At 37.1% G+C, this 21276-nt stretch overlaps 1 protein-coding gene across 2 annotated transcripts in view; it reads right to left on the bottom strand.

Annotated features, from left to right (window-relative positions):
• The window catches only part of LOC126419296 (biogenesis of lysosome-related organelles complex 1 subunit 2), a 61083-nt gene that overhangs the window by 19694 nt on the left and 20113 nt on the right, over window positions 1-21276 (bottom strand). The window contains exon 5 of one of the 2 annotated variants that reach the window (XM_050086469.1): window positions 20411-20491. The exons of the other annotated variant lie outside the window; for it this stretch is intronic. Within the exon in view, the coding sequence (XP_049942426.1) occupies window positions 20449-20491 (43 nt within the window). The 3' untranslated portion in view covers window positions 20411-20448. Of the gene's footprint in view, window positions 1-20410; window positions 20492-21276 lie in introns of those variants that run through there. 2 annotated transcript variants of the gene reach the window in all.

The raw sequence follows: 21276 nt of genomic DNA, 5'->3' as shown, positions 1-21276 counted from the left end.
ATTCAAGTTAACAAAAGTGTCTTTTTTTTCTTTAGTATCAAAATATATAAGTTACTACAGATTCATTCAAATATTACTATTAAAAATTACATATTAAGGCATTGATTTAAGATCTCAGTAGCTGTTCTCTCTCTTCTTTTCTTTTCTTTTTTTTTTGTGGGGGGTGGAGGAGGTGGGGGGGGGGGGGGCGGCAGTCATCTGACTGGTTAAATGTGGTCTGCTACGAATTCCTGTCCTCCACCAATCTCTTCCTTGCAGAGTAGCACTTACACCCACTGCCCTCAATTAACCTGTTTTTCCTTACCCTTCTGACCCCATCCTCTGCCACCCACAGCTCCCTCAGGTAACACTGCAATTATTCCTTGACATCTTGAACAGATATGCTATCGTCCTGGCCCATGTTGCTCTCTTCATATATACTGAAGAGAATTTCTTTATCAAGCCATCTATTTCTGAACATCCTTCTACAGCACTGCATCTCAAATTCCTCGATTCTCTTCTGTTCCCCCCAGTTCATGATTCACTTCCATACAGTACAATGCTGTGCTCCAAACACAATTAGACTTCTTTTGGCCAGGAGTGCCCTCTCTGTGCTAGTCTACTTTTTTATGCCCTGCTTGCTTCATCAGTCATTGTTATTTTGCTTCCAGGCCGGCAAAATTCCTTCACTTTATGGTTCCCAATTACGAAGTTAAGTTTACCATTAATCTCATTTCTACTAGTTTTTATTACTTTTGTCTTTCTCTAATTTACTTACAATACATAGAGCATTCTCATTATACTATTCATTCCATTCAACAGGTACTACGATTCTTCCTCACTTGCACTGAGAGCAGCAATGTCATCAACGACTCTTCTAATTGATATCCTTTTGCCCTGGTTTTAATCCAACTACAGAACGTTTCTTTCTTTTTCACCATTGCTTATTTGATGTATTATTTGAATAGTAGGGGTGAACACTACATCTCTTCCTTATAACCTTTCTAATACAAACACTTCACTTTTGGTTTTCCATTCTTATTTTTCGCATTTGGTTCTGATACATAACAGTTAATTCTTATTTTCCTGAGAATTTTGAACATCCTGCATCATTTTACATTGTCAAATACTGTTTCTAGACTGGCAAGTCCTATGAACATATCTTTATTTTTCTTAACTCTTGCTTTCATTATCAAGTACAATGTCAGAACTGTCTCTCTGGTGCCTGTATCTTCCTTAAAACCAAACTGATTGTTATTCTCAGTTTTCTTAACTCATTATGAGGCAAAACTTTCTCTGCTATAATTCCACCCATTATCACTGAATGTGCCATTACCAGTTAGAACACTAGATACGTTAAATAGCGCCATCAGTTCAGGAACGGGGAAAGCAGCTGTGATCTTGTCAAGAGAATGATAAATTTTGCCAGAAGATATTTGTAAAAGATAACTAAATAAGAATTTCTTTGAATCCATTTCTTGAGACATTAAAAATTATTATAAATTTCTTTTTTTCCCTACACCAATTCAGTTGTTGGAGATGATGTGTTGGAAAGTGTCATACACCAAGAACTATTTGTGTACCAGAAAAATGTACATTTATAAAATTCAGATCACAACTGGATATATGTAGAAACTCAATTTCAGCATTTAAAGAGAATTCCAATTATGACACATCAGCAATAATCCGGAAGGCACAAGAGACCTTGCAATAGAATATATTTTGACTGATATTAAAAAACTCCTAGCATCTCTTGCATAACAGACTATTACATCTCCAAAATAACTGTCATCTCAGAAGTGAGGCTTACAGCTATTTACTATACAACCAGAGAGAGAGAGAGAGAGAGAGAGAGAGAGAGAGACAGTTTAGCATAAATCATGAGAGTAATCTAAATAAATAAATATTGAAAATCAAAGAATACTTGTTTTATAGAATATGTTGAAGTGAGAAATGTAGTCTGCTGTTTTTCCAAAAGAATCAAAATCAAAGACAAAGTTGAAATAAAGATTTTAGCCACTGAAAGTCCACACGCATGGTATCAAAGTGCAGTGATTATATAAATCAGGTTTCTAAGTGTAATGTAATTAACTGTCGGAGATAAAGTTTCTCATGCGAAAAGTACGATGCCCACAGTAAAGAGTTGAGGTAATTTCATTATGTTGCCAGAAAATGTGTTTAATTTATTTAATTATGAATATTTTTGTTTATGTTAAATAATGGATTCTTTTGAGACGTTAAATGTTGTATATTTATATGTATTTATTTATATGTATCTTTGGACTTTATTAAAGTCGGTAGACCAAAGAATCTGGAATGCAGGGATGTCTGCAACTTCCAGGCGCATGTTGGCTTGCCCGCCACTTCTTTGTCAGTATTGGAGGGATATGGACGTGTTTATGTGACCAGTACAGTATAATGCATTTAGAGTATCAATGTTCATAGCGAAAATGTTGTAGTTACTAAACAAAAAGTACGAATCAATATAATTTTTAGCTGAAAGTATTTCGGATCCGGCAGTGTTTATTTCAAACAAGAAGAAAACCCAGGCCATGCTTGTTGGAGTAATTATTTTGCAGACAAAACTTCGAAAACCCCTAGACAAACGAGATGTGCAGTGTGTAATCTTTCAGCAACTACTAATAAATACGTCTTGCTGAAATTGTGCTGGAACTACTCGTATTATTCTCATTCAAAGACACGTGGTGAGAGTGTGGTCCTAGCACAATATACCACGTAAGATTCCATAATTGTTCGGTTGTGAAGAAACAAGATAGGTAACAACCAGTACAATATAGTGGCGTCATCCAGGATTATTGAAAATGTTACCGAAATAAACCACCATCGAGATTGCGAAGAAAATGACAGAATTCGTACATCCTAGATGAAAATGTTCAAGGAAGTCGTTCGCTGATACCTTCAAGACAAAGGAAGTCGTATGCTGATAGCTTCAAGACAACGGAATGCAGTTACTGGAGCAAGAATAACAGTGCAATAAGTCAAGAAAGAAGAAAAAAAAGTGTAAAGTGTTGTGCAACAAAAAGTGTAGTGTTTCAGTGTTGTGAATTCCATCACGCACCAATCAACAAAGATGTTATAAGATAAGAAAATCAGTAAACTGTGAGTAAGATAATTTAGTATCCCTTAGAAAAGATAAATTTATTGTATTTTGTTTATTCCTGCGTAAAAAGATGACTATTGTAAAAGAGGAAAGTATTGATGACGGTGTCGCCAACGCTAGTACAGATGTAAATTTATCATACGAAAGTGAATGCAACAGTAATAGTCCCAATCATGTAGACAAAGTTGAAAGTCGTACGGAAAGACAGGATGAAGTTAAAGACATGTTATCAACAATAATGAATTATATGGAGGGAAAATTTAAGGCAATTGATGACACTAACAGACAAAACGGACAGTGGTTAGGAAATATTAAAGACAGACTCGATGCTAATGAGATTCGTTTGGATCAAATGGAGCAAAACAACGCTGCTCAGTTAGACCAGACTCTTAAGCTCATGAGTGATAGATTTGAAAAACAGTTCAAAGAATATGAAAAGAAAAATGACGATTACTTTCAAAAAGTAGAAGCAAAAATTTCCAGTTTGAGTCGTAATATGGTTAAGATCACGGGTAAGGTCAATTATGTCGGGAGAAAAGTTAAAAATGTACATGCAAAAGTAAAAAAATCTGAAAACTGAAGTTAGTACAGGTAGAGAGAAAATCCGTAATGCGTTTGAAGTTGTGCATTCAGATATCAAACATGTAGAAGAAACAGTATCTGATCATATTTCTCTTGTAGACGATAAAATTGTTAAAGTAGAAAGCAAATTTGAACAAAAGATAGGAATTATTACTGAAAAATAGATGTAAATAATCAGATAAACAAAAATGAAGTCAAGAGTTTAGAAAGTAGTTTTAATGACATCACTAAGAAACTTGAAAGTGTTAGTAGCAATATGGTCACCAATAGTTTGCCGAACAATATTGGCACTTTGTGGTGCAACATTCCAGTAAAAAACTTTTCAGATGAGAGCAGTATGCATCCGGTAGATTTCCTGCAGCATTGCAAAGATAACTTTTTTCCAAATATGAATGATAATTTGAAAATTAAATTTGTGAAAATATTTTTAGAAGGTGAAGCATTGTCATGGACTAATCATTATTGTATTGAGGGAATGGCTTTTGCAGAGTTTGAGGAGAGGTTCTTAAGTAAATTCTGGTCAGAGACAGAACAAGCAAGAATAAAAAGTGAATTCTTGAATGGACCTGTTTATAAACATGAGTTTGGTAGCATGAAGCAATTTTGCAGAAATCAGTTAAGGAAACTCACTCACCTAAGCAAACCTTTTGATGAACTCACTCAAATTGATGCACTTAAAAGGAGGCTACTGTGTGAACTACAGTGGGAGTTAGCTTATGGTCCAGATGACACAATTGATCAGTTTTTGAAATATGTTGACAAACTAGACAGAATTATTGAGAAAACGGGTAAACCACCACACCATAGTCAAAACCATTTTCAAAAGACAGGGCATACAAATTGGGGAAAAACACAACATGATAAAAAGGAACCACACAGTTTTGGAAGTAGTGATTCTCATCAGAGAAATCACCAGTACAACTTCAAGGTATCACAAGGACACAATTTCCATTAAAAGGGTCAATATGGAAATAGTCATAATCAGTTTGGTAACAGGCACTTTGGAAATAAACCAAAGGAGTGGAATAGTCATAATGGTATGGGGAGAACTGAACAGGAGTTAAAAAACTGAATAGGGCTTCACTGGCAGTCCGCAAGGTAGGAGCTACTTATACACAAATGGAAAGGGCCAACCCAAACTGTCAAACTAAACAGAAAGATACCAGTGACATAATGAGTAATTATTTTAAAGAGAATTGTCATCCCATTAATCTAGTATCTGTTACAAATAATATATGTCATACAAATAAACCGAAACAAAGGATAAGTAATTTTAAAGCACTGATTGCTTAGAAAACTGTGAAGAATTAAACTTAGATTCATTCTATGAGTTGGCTGAGAGGGGTACCTAGCTGGAAAATAGTTGTTCAAATGATCAAAGTGTAATAGGAATTAGAGAACTTATGGAAGAGTCTGGTGGGCTAGGAATGAAAATAGCACCTATTAAAGATGATTTAAATGTGTATCTGCATACTGAAGGTAAGGGTGCAGAGGATAATTTTTGTGATGTTGATTGGGAAGAAAAGGAGATTGAGGATAGTAGTGAAGAAAGATGTTTTATTGGTGTAAGTGAGGAGTTAGAAGCTTTAGGGATTACTAATATAAAAGAGGATAGTAATGAAATTAGCGAGGTACACATGAACACAGTTGACAATTTGAATGATAAGGATGCCAGAATTTTAGTCAGTGAGTTATTTGATCTTGATATATGTAAGAAAAACGAGAAGGAATTGACAGCAGGTAATCTTAACAGCATTAGGAGAGTAGATGATGAAATGTCAGATAGTGAGCAATTTTTGTTTAACTTATGGGTTAACAGTAGTGCCATTAAGGATGATGAAAATTTCAGAAAGGTAACACTTGATATATGTGAAACTCTGTATCCAGAATGGTGGCATAGAATTAAGTATCACATTGCACAAATGTTAAGAGATAAATATAAAGAGGAGACACACAATAGCACAAATGAATGTAGTTGGATTAATGAAATATTCAGGAATAGTAATCAGGCCAAAGAAAATGCAATTAGGGTAATAACAGCATATAACTCTGGTAGTAATGATACAGGTAAGGACACTGGAAAGGGATATGGATTTTGTGAAATTGAAGATGACTTATTACATGAGAATATTAACAAAAAATTTGACTTTGATGTAAGCAGTCCATTTATTGATGTACAGATAGGATCATGGAAAGGAAAGTGTTTAGTGGACACAGGAAGTCAAGTATCTGGGATATCAGATTCATTAAGTAAAAAACTGAAAACTAATAAGGATTATGTCAAGTTACCTGTGGTAGGAAATAAAATAAGAGGGGCTACTGGGAAGCACAGTAAATCAATAAGGAGTCAGGCTTTTATTACTTTTGAAATTGAAGGAGTATCATGGTCACATGGGTGTCTCGTCATTCCTGATTTCACAGAGGATCTTATCCTAGGAATGTCTTGGATAACAAAAGTAAGTGAAGTATTTGATTGGGCAGGACAGAAATTAATGATGACTCTACCAAGTGGTGAAGTCATCACTACGAAACTTCTTACATCAAATGTGTTTTGTATGAATAAGACTGTGAACAGTATTGAATTTACAAAAGAAGGTAAGTACATTGAAAGCCATGTCACAGATTTTGATACAGATGAGATAGAGTTTGAAAAGTTGGTAAATGAAAAAGTAGCCGAAGCTAGAGAACTAAGTGAGAACCAAAAACAAGATTTGAAATTATTTTTGTGGGAATATAGTGATGTATTTAGCAACATACCAGGTAAAGTAATTGGATACCAATGTACTTTACAGTTGAAGCCACATGAACCTTTGTTTACAAAACCGTACAGTATTCCAATCTCGAAAAGGGTAGCAGTGGAGAAAGAATTGCAAAAGATTGAAGTGTGTGAAATCACTGAGAGGAGTATAAGCCCTTATAATAATCCCTTAGTTATTGTAAATAAACCTAATGGGCAAGTCAGATTAGTACTAGATTCCAGACAGTTAAACAAATGTTTATACAGAGAAACTGACCACCCAGAGAACATCGATGAGTTGTTATACAAATTTAAAAATATCCAAATTATGTCAAGCCTTGACCTAACTTCAGGTTTTCATCAAATACATCTTGCAATTAGTTCTAGAAAGTACATTGCTTTCTTATAAAATGGGAGATGTTACCAGTATTGTGTAGTGCCTTTCAGACTAAACTCATCAGTCGCCGAATTTATAAGGGCACTAGACTATGTACTTGGCCACGAAGTTGTGTCAGAATTAACAATTTATGTAGACGATATATTAGTGTCAAATCAAAGTTGGGAGGATCATTTGAAGTTATTGAAAAAGGTGTGTGAGAAACTCAGAAGAGGTGGTATGACATTAAAACTGGAAAAATGTAAACTTGGTGTGTCAGAACTCAAATTTTTCGGTCATGTCATTATTAAGGAAGGGATAAGTGCAGATCTTGAGAAAATAAAATCTATCGTAAACTTTCCATCTCCTAGAAACTGAAAACAATTAAAATCTTTCTATGGACTCTGTTGATTCTATCGAAAATATATAAATGGACAATGCCTTAATGTAACATGTTTAAGCAACTTACTTAGAAAAAATGCTACATGGAATTTGTCTGAAGAGTGTCAGAAAGCATTTGATAAAATTAAGAATGAACTTTGTACGAACAGTCTTTTACACAGACCAGATTTTAGTTTGCCATTTTGTCTTCACACTGACAGTAGTGATTATGGACTAGGACCAGAACTATTTCAGGAGAAAGTTGTGAATGGAAAAAAAATCTTCATTGTACCACTGCATTTGCCAGCAGAATGTTACTTAAACATGAGAGATCTTACACTGCCACAGAAAAAGAATTACTCGCAGTGCACTGGGCGTGTACAAAATTTAAAACATACCTGTTAGGAGACAAGATAAAAGTGTATTCAGACCACAAAGCCTTAAGTTACTTGCAGGAGTGTAGACTATATCACAGTAGATTAACCAGGTGGGCAATGTTCATGCAACAGTTTGACTATGAAATTGTGTATATTAAGGGGTCAGTGAATGTAGTAGCTGATGCTTTCCAGAATGAGATTTTCACTCTGCAGCGGAGTGTGCGCTGATATGAAACTTCCTGGCAGATTAAAACTTTGTGCCTGACCGAGACTCGAACTCGGGACCTTTGCCTTTCGCGGGCAAGTGCTCTACCATCTGAGCTACCGAAGCACGACTCACGCCTGGTACTCACAGCTTTACTTCTGCCAGTATCTTGTCTCCTACCTTCCAAACTTTACAGAAGCTCTTGCCCGCGAATAGGCAATGGTCCCGAGTTCGAGTCTCGGTCGGGTACACAGTTTTAATCTGCCAGGAAGTTTCAGCTGATGCTTTATCCAGGTTACCAGTAGGAGAAGATCAGGAAATTTTTGATCAAGAGGAAGAAAAGGAATTTAAAATAAGATACATGAAGGGAATCCAAGATGAAAAGCTCATAAAGACACTTTGCAATAACATCAGGAGGGGACAGAATAACAATCCTAATTGGAAATTGGTTAAGGACTGTTTAGGCAAAAGGGGGTATGATAAACTTGACAAGTACTATAAGGTCTTTAAGGGAACACTCTTTAGAAGAACAGATGTGGACTCTGACAATTGGAAGCTATGTTGGCCAGAGTGTGAGGCAGACAAGTTAATAAAGTACACCCATGAGAGTTATGGTCACTGTGGAATACAGAAATGTGTAAAAAAGCTACAAGAAAATGTCTACTTTTATAACATGGTAAAGAAGGTGAGGAACGAAATATCAACATGCAACAAGTGTCAAAGAGTAAAAGTAAGCAACAGAACATGTCAGGGAGAAATGCAGAACATTATTCCAGATAAGCCATTAGATTTAGTAGCTGTAGACTTTTATGGTCCTTTACCTAAAGGCAAAGGTGGCCATTGTTTTATATTCGTCACGGTTGATGTATTTTCCAAACTAACTAAACTTTATTCTGTTCGAAAAGCTACAAGTAAGGAGATCATTACAAAGATTTAGAGAGATTAGTTGAAGAGTGTAGGTAAACCTAAAGCTATACTATCTTATAATGGTTCACAATTTGTTTCAAAAAACTGGAAAGCATTCATGGAAAAAAACTAACATAAAACACGTCTTGATATCTGTGTACAACCCATCTTCAAACCCAGCAGAAAGGTACATGAGAGAAATAGGGAGACTTTGTAGGACGTATTGTAGTCACAAACACCCTAGTTGGTCCGACCATGTAAACATCTTTGAGGACATCATGAATAGCTTGCAGCATAGCTCTACTGGTTTTTCACCGTATGAAATTATGTTTCATCTCAGACCAGTGAATCTTATTTCTGAATTAATAGACTTTCCACAATGTAGCTTAATATCAATGAAAGAACGTGAAGAGATTGTAAAGAAAACCATGAAGAAACTAGGTGAAGCTAGGAAAAACAGACATGTTAGGAAAATAAAGGCTACTACATTCAGAGTAGGTGACCATGTCTTAGTGAAATCCCACGAACGATCGAAGTTACTAACAGCAGAACTCAAGAAGTTCTTTGATATTTACATTGGGTCATTTGAGATTATTGAGAACCCCCACCCAAATGCATACCGATTAGTATATCCCAAGTCTAGAAAGCTGTTTGGCCTTAGGAATGTTGTTTCTTTGAAACCGTATATTGAGAAAAGAACAAATTGAGCCTACAAACATGCCTTTATCTGGAAAGAATTTTACTGGAAGAAGAAAAAAATAAATAAATAAATTGAAGTCACCACACTATGCCATGTAACATCTCATGCAAAACAATGTTGTAGCTAAACTGATTGTCACTTAATTCTATTATAAGATTAGATTTCATGATTTCTATGTGCTTGTTTAAGTAATCGTACAATATTTAATGAATTGCAAAATATGTAAACTTGATAAATGAGGGATTTTATTTTACTGACGATGCTAGGAGACAAGGCATGTCACCCACCCCCCACAGTTTGAGAATAGCAAATACCATAATTTTTTAAATCTTATTCATTCACTTAAATAGACCATGATGCTTATAAAAAAAATGTTCTATAGTTAATAGACTATATTTTCTAGTATATGCAAGTGTGCTTTTATTTTACATCATGCTCACCATGATAACTGTTTTTATTCAGCTGGGTTTATAACACAACACAGATACTTTATGTTAGCTTATTTTGCCTCTTAATTTTGATATCACATAATTTACAAGGCTCATGAGAGAATAGTGTTGTTGAATTGAAATACTTTTGCAACCTCTCTGATGATACTTTTGCAACCTCTCTGATGATATAGGAGTTAGTACTATGTTTGTTCTAATATGAGAAAATGTTTTAACTTTAGTATTATTTTATAGTAAATTTCTGGGCAACAAATCGATATATGTGTTTATGTAATTTATGTTGTGAGACAAAGGAGGAAGTCAATGGTTGATGAAAGAATAAACAGTTTACTACAGTTGTGATAAAAAGTTTTATACAAGCCAAGACAATGATGCAGTTTCTGTATCGGACTGACAAGTGGACCAGGGTACACTTGTAAGTCCTGGTGGGCTATTGTAATGTAATTAACTGTCGGAGATAAAGTTTCTCATGCGAAAAGTACGATGCCCACAGTAAAGAGTTGAGGTAATTTCATTATGTTGCCAGAAAATGTGTTTAATTTATTTAGTCATGAATATTTTTGTTTATGTTAAATAATGGATTCTTTTGAGATGTTAAATGTTGTATATTTATATGTATTTATTTATATGTATCTTTGGATATTATTAAGGTCAGTAGACCAAAGAATCTGGAATGCAGGAATGTCTGCAACTTCCGGGCGCATGTTGGCTTGCCCGCCACTTCTTTGTCGGTATTGGAGGGAGATGGACGTGTTTATGTGACCAGTACAGTATAATGCATTTAAAGTATCAATGTTCATAGTGAAAATGTTGTAGTTACGAAACAGAAAGTATGAATAAATATAATTTTTAGCTGAAAGTATTTCGGATCCAGTAGTGTTTATTTCAAACAAGAAGAAAACCCAGGCCATGATTGTTGGAGTAATTATTTTGCAGACAAAACTTCGAAAACCCCTAGACAAACGAAATGTGCAGTGTGTAATCTTTCAGCAGCTACTAATAAATAAGTCTTGCTGAAATTGTGCTGGAACTACTCGTATTATTCTCATTCAAAGACACGTGGTGAGAGTGTGGTCCTACCACAATATACCGCGTAAGATTCCACAATTATTCAGTTGTGAAGAAACGAGATAGGTAACAACCAGTACATAAGTCAGCAGAGTTCATTACAATTGAAGAAATAACAGAATATATCTGATACCTTGCAGAGGTTCTTAACCTAAAAATTGTTTTGAAGAACAATTTTTCACTATGCACAGTGTTATTGGAGGTGCGACTACATTTGGTTTCCTTCAACCTGTAAACATATCCAGAGGGTTACATAGGGACTGCAACTTCATGTGGACTCCAAAAACCACTGCAACATGCATTTTTCACATGACAACTGAGACACTTACAGCATTAAAAATCATTTAACCAATGAGTATCGAACTCTGAACATTTGGATTTGTAATCCTGTGGGGTGTAGTTTGGTGGTTCAGTGGTAAAGAGCCAGACTAAACCCAAAGGAATCTGGTCCTGGGATTTTTATCTGTCTCTTCTCATTTCTCCATCTCTGACAATTTGTTACCATGAAAAATGCACAGCTGCACCGTGGTTTAGAGTCCACATTAAACTGTATGTCTCCCTATAACCAGCTGGATGAGTCAGTTCAGAAGTCACAGGAAGTCAACAGCATGTCACCCCCAACTGGACCATGCACTGTGGGGATGAAACCAGCCTTTGCATTTATAACAGCTTTACTTTTAATATATATTTATGACCCTTTTGACAACTAGCATACACCAAGAGTGACACAAAATACTGCTGAGTTTGAAAAGAATTTCCATGTTATTGAGGCGGATGAAGGAGTGACTTAATTTCCAGAAGGTATGCCTGCATTACATCTAGTTGGTATACTCCCTTGGCAGGAGTTCCTGGGTTGGCTGCTTTGATGATTTTCCTGTCGTCACAAAAACTGAAAATTAGAGTTGTAAATAACAGTATGAGAAACACTGGCAGGAGATGAAACCCTACAGGAGGTCGCCACTGACTGGCTGAAAACACAGAACTTTCAACAGTTTCCTGGAATTGCTTATGTCTAGATATGGGTAGTGGAGAAAGCAGTGTGGCATTGGTGTGGGAGGAGGGGAGGGGTTTTTCCGGATTCTAAACAACAAAGTTGTATATGGGGCATCTTGTGTGGTGAAGAGCAATTATCTCACTACATACACAATTCTGTTGTTTAAGAATATTGTAGTCATTGTCCGGAGGGACTAGCCAAATCATAAAAATTGCAATGTCTGTGTTGTGAAGAAGTATGATGCAATGTTCCCTCATACATGCATTCATGTTAAGGCAACTGATCCCGCAAAGTGGGAAATCTGGGTTCGAGTCCTGGTCCATCACAAATTTTCATTACTGTCGTTCCATTATACAGATGGAGGAAATTCACATCCACAAATGTGAATACATTTCATGCAGCCACATTATGGTCTGTTTACTTGGAAGTACACTGAAGATGCGGTTATGATTCTTCCCGTGTATGGCTGATGTCGGAGGTGCATATGGAAAGATTTTGTTGTGCTTAGTCTAAGGGATCAGACGTTTCAGTGGCTGATCTGTTTTGTCGTAGGATGTTAATAACCAGCTGCACTATGCCATGGTCAAAAACAATGGGCTTGTTTGAATTACACTGAATAAGTTGTTTTGTTTCAGTGAAAAAAAAAGTGTTTTATTTCATACATTGAAGCACCAAAGAAAATGGTACAGGCATGTGTATTCAAATACAGACTGATGTAAACAGGCAGCACATGGTGCTGTGGCTGGCAACACCTATACAAGACAAGTGTGTCACAGCTTTTAGACTGCTTACTGCTGCCTATGTGAGGTAACAGGCAAATTGTGGCATCCTGAAAATATTCTAAGTTGGCGTGGCCGCATGGGCCACTAGGGCCAGCCAGGGAACGGCAGCAAACCACGTGGTGCCTCACAATGGCCGGAGCACATGGTCCATCGGCCGGGTGGCTGGGAATTCCATGTTGACACTGTGACGAGGACGGTGCTTTGTGTCAATGAAGGAGATGTCTATGCCAAGGAGTGCCAAAGATGGCGAGCGTTGTGAAATCATAATAGCAGACATTTCACAGTTCGTATAGAAATTAATAGTAGCCAGATGAATCATGATACCTCAAAAAGAAACTATTATTTGCACGACGATTCTGATGGTGCAATCAGATTTTCAATATCTTTGTCAGTTTAAAGTTTAGTATCTGATGGTAAATTCTACAAGTAACACCCAGCAATGAATTTCCAAAATATAAATGCTTCATCCAATTTTGTCGATCGTCATGTCTTTAGAAGGTTATTAGCGTAAACCTAAATTGGTATGAATTACAGGCATGTAACATAAATAGTACACAAGTTATTGGAGGTCAAAGTGGCCGATTACTGTCGATCGCGTCAGGCCATAAGTACTCCACAGTTACATTAAAAAACGGTAGCAGCATGCTTATAAATATATTGATTCATCTATGTCTTTGTTAATATATGATATATGCTATTCATGAAGAAACTGGTCAATTATTCACTGTGTTTTAGAAAGCATGGAGACATTGGGCTCCTGGCCTACCTTTTGCTTCTTTTCTTTTGATATATGTTTATTTCATTGTTTATGTATTTAATAATGTGTGTTAGAGCATGTTTATGGCCTAGCTGTAGGAATATTTATTTAACTTCAGTTATTTAAATGTAACTCCAATATTTCATATGTGTTTAAATATGTTTGTGAATGTACATTGGATTGAAGAGATGGTGCGTGTGCTGTAGCTAATCACAGTGCTCGTGAATGGACGGAAGCGTTTCAAGAAAGGACACGAGAGCAGTTCTGGAGGGATGGCTCAGGTCACACTAAGTGCCAAGGAGGTACGACACGAGAGATGGGTGGTTGGCGGAAGGACTTGGACAGTGGAACAGTTTGCACATGGTCACAGAGGATAGGAACATTTCGGAGTGCCGACCTGTGCTCCTGTGTGGTTTCCATGGCTTCTGCAGAGAAGACGTAGTGTGTGTTTAGAAGTGAATGTCTCACTAGCTATGCTGTTGTTCATAACTAATTACGTGCTGTAGGAATCTATTGTTTCCCTGTTATTCAACTTATATTTTATTTAATTGCTGGACCACTGACGCCAATAAGTGTTTTGCAGAAATATACCACATTCTCAAAAGCACTTCTACTATCATACTCATCATTTAAAGTTATTGAGATAGTACCAGCTGATTTTATTTAATTGCAATCTTTCATTTATAAATTTATATGTTACATTCATAATTCACAATTGCTGAGTGATAGGAATCTTCGACCATTCGATTCATGTGTATATTCATATTGTATACTGTAGACTCAGCAGTATTTTGCCTGCAATGCGGCAATTACGTATCCCAGCCCCTAAACAACGAAACCAGCCAAAACTTTTAATATTTCAGCTCTTGAGTCCGAGGGAGCGTAGTTAATTTTGAAAGGCTGCAGCTACAATGGCTGGTTATCAAGATTCAAGCGAGTCTGAATGTCAACGCATGAGCGATGGGACACAGCATCTCTGACATAGCGATGAAGTGGGGATTTTCCCATATGACCATTTCATGAGTGTACCGTGGACATCAGGAAATCCAGTAAAACGTCAAATCTCCGACATCGCTGTTGCTGGAAAATGATCTTGCGAGAAGGGCCCAACAACAACTGAAGAGAATCGTTCAACATGACATATGAACCCTTGCACAAATTGCTGCAGATTCAAATGCTGGGCCATCAACAAGTGTCAGCGTGCAAACCATTCAATGAAACATCATCGATATGGCTTTTGGAGCCAAAGGCCCACTCATGTACTCTTGATGACTGCACGACACAATGCTTTATGCTTCACTTGGGCTCATCAACACCAACATTGGACTGTTGATGACTGGAAACATGTGGACTGGTCGGATGAGTCTCATTTCAAACTGCATCAAGCAGATGGACATGTATGGGTATGGAGACAACATCATGGACCCTGTATGTCAGCATAGGGCTGTTCAAGCTGGTCAAGGCTGTGTAATGATGTGGGGCATGTACAACTGGAGTGATATGGGAAATTCATTCACATCTACTTTGCATTCTGACAGACTTGGGCAATTCCAGCAGGACAATGCGACACCCCACACATCCTGAATTGCTACAGAGTGGCTCCAGGAACACTCTTCTGAGTTTTAACACTTTTGCTGGCCACCAAGCTCCCCAGATATGAACATTATTGAGCATATCTGGGATGCCTTTCAACGTGCTGATCAGAAGAGATCTCCACCCCCTCATACTCTTACAGATTTATGGACAGCCCTACAGGTTTCATGGTGTCAGAACCCTCCAGCACCACTTCAGACCCTGTGTTGCAGCACTTGTGAGTGCTTGTGGGGGCCCTACGTGATATTAGGCAGGTGTACCAGCTTCTTTGGCCCTTCAGTCTATGATGATCTGACTCTCATGTCTTTTGATTGTTACCCAGGCTTTTCTTTACTCAGCTTCAGCCTCTTTGTGGGGTACCAGTACACAGTCAAGTGGAGACCACGTGTAGTGTTTCATCTTTCTAGCCAGTTATGGTATCTTCAGAGCAGCAGTCAGAGAATTATAGGGTTAATATTGCGGGAAGTGAGTTTTTAACAACTTAATTAAATATTATAGGTCAAAGAAGGTTGAAAAATCTGTCAAGAGTCTAGAGCAGGCACAATGTGGCAGCACTTGGCACAAGGTGGGACAGAAATGCAAGGGGACATCCAACAGCTGTTTGTAAGTACCCGATAAGAGCACAGCAGACTGATGATGTGATCCACAGCAATAAACTGAAGGAACTGTACCTAGTACTGGTGTAAATATAACCACAGAATGTGCAATGCTGTTCTACAGATCAGTCTGTAACCTCAACTTCCATTTCACGGAACTTGCTTGTCAAGTCAGGTAAGTTGCCAACTCACAACCAAATTATCACCTAACTTAGATCTCGAGTTAAACTACAGAGCTGTCTGTCAAAACCTAATAGAAAATAGGGGAGGGTGAGTGGGAGTGGGAGGAGAAGGAAGGAAGAAGGGAGGGAGGGAGGGAGGAAGAAAACCTTTCTATTAGCTGTAGGAGGTAGGAAGCAATGGAAGGAAGGATGATGATACCATTCAGGTGGCATAGTTTGGTTTAATGACGTTTTGAAAACAGACGAAGGTGCTGGATCCAGAATATTCAGGGTGCAGTATCAAAGGGAGAGTGTAATCTCTCCACGAAAGCTGAATACAGTATTGCAGGTGGAGATTTTTACTACCAGAGTATACAAAGAGGAGAATCTAAGTATGTATTACAAGGATTGTAGTGTCTACATTCATCCAGACAGCCAAGCGATATCAAAGAACATTGGAGAAAGCTGAAACTCTTACGAGTTTATGGGAAAGCAAGGGGGTAAATGTGCTGTGGGTCCCTGGTCACCCAGGAGTTAATGGAGGGAAAAAAATAAAAAAATTGAATAAATAAATAAAATAAACAAATAAAAAATAAAAATGCAAAGCACTAGAGACCAAAATATTTGAGTCCTTAACTCCTGAAGAAACTGTGGTTAACAGAGACCTAACAAAGGTATTACTAATACTCTTTAACGGCACTGGTTGGCTTTTCTAGAATGACAGGGAAGATACTGCACAACAAATTCAAGGATAGGGCCACTGTTGTTTCGTCTCCCTCATTAAATCAAACCACATCAAATGACAATGACGGTTAAAGCAATGTTTCATGATCACCACCACCATGAATAAAATCAAAGGTTTTTATTTTGGCACAAAAATTGATTGCCTTGCACTGGTTACCTAAGAGTATCCTCTCATGTCATAGTCCTGTTCTAGTTTCGAGCCAGAAATCTTAGTAAAAAATTAATGAGCGGGCTATCACAGTCATTAGTGCTCTGGACATGCATTTGGGAGGACTATGGTTCACACCTGCATTCGGCCATCCTGGTTTAAGTTTTCCGTGATCTCCCTAAACTGCTTACAGCAAATGCTATGATGATTTCTTCAAAAGGGGATGGCCACTCTCCTCCTCCATCCTTCCCCAATCCGAGCTTGTGCTCTGTCTCCACTGACCTCGTCATCTATGGGACATTAAACACTACTCTCCTCCTCCTCCACCTCCTCCTCCTCCTTCTCAACACTAAAATCATTTTCACGACTATAGGATGTAGGATGCTGATCCTGGTCAGCCAAATTAATGTTTCTTCCACTAGGACTGGCTCTAGGGAAAGGAAGCACGAGGCTGTGATGGAATACCATCTGAGGCACTGAAAGTCTTATGTCCAAATTCGGCTGCTAGATTGACTGAAAATTTATGACACAGGAATTTGACCCCAAGATCTACTAGAGACCATTCTAGTACTTTTACCTAAAAAGTGTAATGCAAAAGAATGCAAAGTCTGTACACATTTAGTTTTATTAGTCATGTTTTAAAGGGTGTAATGAGGGTCATGCTGAGGGAAAAAAAAGGGGGAAATACTGAGGAAGACCATATTGGGTTCAGAAATGGTAAAGGAACAAGAGATGCTATAGGTTATCTGAGAGCGATTAGTAAAAGAATGAAAGAAATGAACAAAGAGAATGTATTTGTTTTGCAACTGAGAAAAGGTGTTCAATAGAGTCAACTGGAGTATACTGGTGAGAATTTTAAAATATGTTGGTAGATACTGGAAAGATACAAGGTTAATAAAGAATATGTACAAAAAGCAGGAACTGATAGAGTGGAGAATGAGCAGATGGAAGAGATGAGCATTGGAAGGGTTGTAAGACAAGAATGCTCAATGTCACCACAGCTATTCAACATATGTGGGGAAGAAACAATAAGTGAGGTATAGAGGATGCAAGGGGCATTGTAATTGGAGGAGACAGGATAAAGACTATAAAATACATGGATGATCAAGTAGTGCTGGCAGAATCAGAAGAGGCACTAAAGTAGATTTTCAAGAGTGTTACTAGAAAGAGCAAGGAGTGTGCAATGAAGATAAATATAGAAAAGACAAAAATGATGAGAATAAGCAAGAAGAAGGTGCCAATTAACGTATGGATAGAACAAGTAAAATCTTTTCTGCACCTGTGTTGTTTGGTGACTTGGAATGGAAGCTGTACAAGAAATAAGGAGGAGGGTATCTACAGGAAAGAGAGCTTTTGAAAAGATGAAGTAGTTTCTATCAGCTACAAGAATTCCAATGCAACTGAGGAAAATATTCAGTAAATGTTATGTTTGGAGTGTAGTGTTACATAGCAGTGATTAAAAAGAGAGAAGTGAAAATTCTATGCCTACCACCAAAGTAAAGATTAAATCAATGATCAGATAACCAGCAGACAATTAACACAACCATTTATCTGAACCCAAGTGAAGTCAACCTGGCCTTCAGACCAGCAAAAACAGGTAAGCAGCTTTCCTCAACAATCATCACTTGGAGAAAATTAAGACCCTTTTGTCATTGAGAAAGTTTTGAAATATTGCTATGGAGAAGAATGGTTAAGGTGAAGTGGACTGACAGACTTAAAAATGAAGAAGTAATGAAGGAAAAGGAAATAGGGGAGGAAAGAAGATTATTGGAAAAGATCAAAAAGTGGCAACTGTCCTGGCTGGGACACGTACCACATATGAATTGTCTGCAACAAAAAGACACAGAAGGAAAAGTGGAAGGAATGAGAAGAAGGGTAGAAAGAGAAATGGAATAAGAGACAGCACCACAAGTTCAAAGAAGAAGAAGAAGAAGAAGTGAACAAATGCACACTTCACATCATTAGAGTACATAAACAGCTTCACAGCGCACTTCTGTGCAAGGATAAAGAAACATGGCAGCCATTAAGTGACCCTAATTCACAACTCTTGTGCTCTCCTACACCAGCAGTAGGTGTCAAAGACAATTCAATCTAAATATCATATTTGTAATGGTTTTGTGCACCAATGTTACAAATCAGAGGAGCACCACTACCATACAGACATCACTGGCTGGCAAACTGTCTCCTTTTCCAATGATGCAGTCACAGGAAGTCAATTTCAGATGAAGCATCCAGTTCACAAAATCAGATTGTTCTACGTTCTTTTCTATGATGGATAACAAGATTATTACAGTTGTTTTATTTTTGATGAGTACAACTTTTTATTTTATTTTTTTAAAGATTTAGTGAAAAACTTGTTCATGTGATGCTACATAAGATGTTACAGTATATATTACTGGCAGGGTATTATCTCTGAATGGCTCCTCATTGGAGTGTTACTATAAGGTAAATGACAAATACCAATTTACAAAGCCAAGATGAAAACAAACTATTCGAGAAGCATCCCGAAGGTCTTCTGGCTTTAAGGACACCTTTGTAACAATCCTTACCAAATTATCACACACTAATAAAGTCAGATTAAATAGCAAATCACTTTCAAAAAGTGAAAATTCTGTGATTACTACCACAGTAAAGATTAAATCAATAATCAGATAACCAGAGGACAATTAACACAACCATTTATCTAAACTTGAATGAAGTCAACCTGGCCCTCAGACCAGCAAAAACAGGTAAGCACCTGTCCTCAACAGTAATCACTTGGAGAAAATTAAGACCCTTTTCTCCTTGAGCAAGTTGGCGGTTCCAGAATTCTGATGCAGACTGGGTCCACTTCCTTAACATAATTCTTGAACAACAGTCATTCCACATACATGCGGAATGACTACTTTTAATAAATTGGTGGTTGTTTGCATGCAAATATGTGTATATGCTCATGCTCCCTAATGGTATTTGTGATTTATAATAATAATAATAATAATAATAATAATAATAATAATAAAAGCAATTATGATTAATTCTGCATTTCACAACCCGTACGTTAAGTCTCCCCTGACCCACTGTTCTGGGCGACTTTCTCAAAATCTACCCTTTTTCCTAGACTTCTCCATTCTTTTTCCTTCACCCTTCTTCCTTCCCCTTCAACCCTTCTACCTGAAGGAGCCACTGGCTCCAAAAGCTTGCCCAATCACAACAGTTGTTAGATCTTGATTTTGGCAGCATGTGTAGGTAGTTTGTAGTGCTCAGTGTAAAATAAATGCTTTGTCTGAAGTATTACACCAAAACAACAGCTGAGTAATATAAGAGAAGGGACAATTGTTTTCCCCAAAGCAGCTGTTTTTCTACTAATATAGTTAGTAAAGCAATCTAGAAGTATATCCCATAATTATCAGTAGATAATCACTAGTCATAACTTTCTGGTAAACTTTACAGAAGTAGCCACAAGTCGCCACTCCCGTCTCTTAATGTAAGAGAGTGACTCATTCACATTGCTGAAATCTTTCCTTCACGATGTGATTTATGTAACATGACACACACATGAATGAATGAAACCACCTTGAAGTGACATTTTTAAAGTCCTTATCTGGCGCAGGATCAAGGACAAAACAGACATTTATGATTCCACAGCAAAATGGATTTGGAACAGAGAAAGTTATGCTTCACTAACACTATAACTAACTTGCCATACACACAGAGGCTTTCAAAGGCATCAATGGGATCATTTTCTTTGACCTTCCAGTTACTTATGAAACTACATCATTACCTCCTCTTGGAGTAAGATATTATTTCAGCCAACTACTGTGTTACTTGCTTCTTTAATTCGGTTTCTCTGTTCAGTCTGAAAGACAAAGAAGCAGACTGCAAATGAGGTAGGAAGGCTTGACAAATGAAAGTGTTGTAAGCACTCTGTACTTCTTTTAATAGTATACACAGTTTATTTATTAGATTTATTATTAGTTTATGAGATTTGGGTGTCTTCTCCATTTACTTTAGTGTTTCTGTTTTAATGTGCAACTTCAGTATTTGAGAAGGTCTATATTATTTAGCTGTTTCGGGTTTCAGTTTTTATATGGTATAATAATGGAAAAGTATGCTGCTAATTTTAGAGTGTCTACTGCAGATTGCCAAAATGGACATGTGTGTGAATAAGAGAACAAACAAACAAGAAGCAGTGGAGTTAGGAATATTAATTAAAATAAATAAAGTAATTGGACATAAATAAAAGTGTGGCTCTTCCGTAGTTTATAATGTCAACATTAATTAGATAAAATAAAGTGACTCTATGTCCCAAAACTATTTTCAGCATTCCTAGAAAAAGCAATGTCTAAGCTGGATTGGATAACAAAGGGAATACTAATTCTGGTAAAGAAATTAAATAACCTGAGGTTTGTTGCTGATATTGTTCTATTTGCAAATAGTATAGAAGAACTTTATATTGGTTCGTAAACTCATGTTTGTCTGCTCTGAAGTTGGTCTAAAAATGAACTATGATAAAACCAAGATCATGATAAAGAATTGACACTGGAAATATATCTGTTGGTAGTACACTTCTGCAAAGGGTCACAGAAAATGTCCATCTGGGTCAACTTGTAAATATGAAAGGAGGCTTAAAACCAGAAATAT

This window comes from Schistocerca serialis, chromosome 9, assembly GCF_023864345.2.
Source record: "Schistocerca serialis cubense isolate TAMUIC-IGC-003099 chromosome 9, iqSchSeri2.2, whole genome shotgun sequence".
NCBI classification, from domain to species: domain Eukaryota; kingdom Metazoa; phylum Arthropoda; class Insecta; order Orthoptera; family Acrididae; genus Schistocerca; species Schistocerca serialis.
The sequence above is the reverse complement of the archived record's forward strand: the minus strand, read 5'-3'. Positions and strand labels throughout refer to the sequence as shown.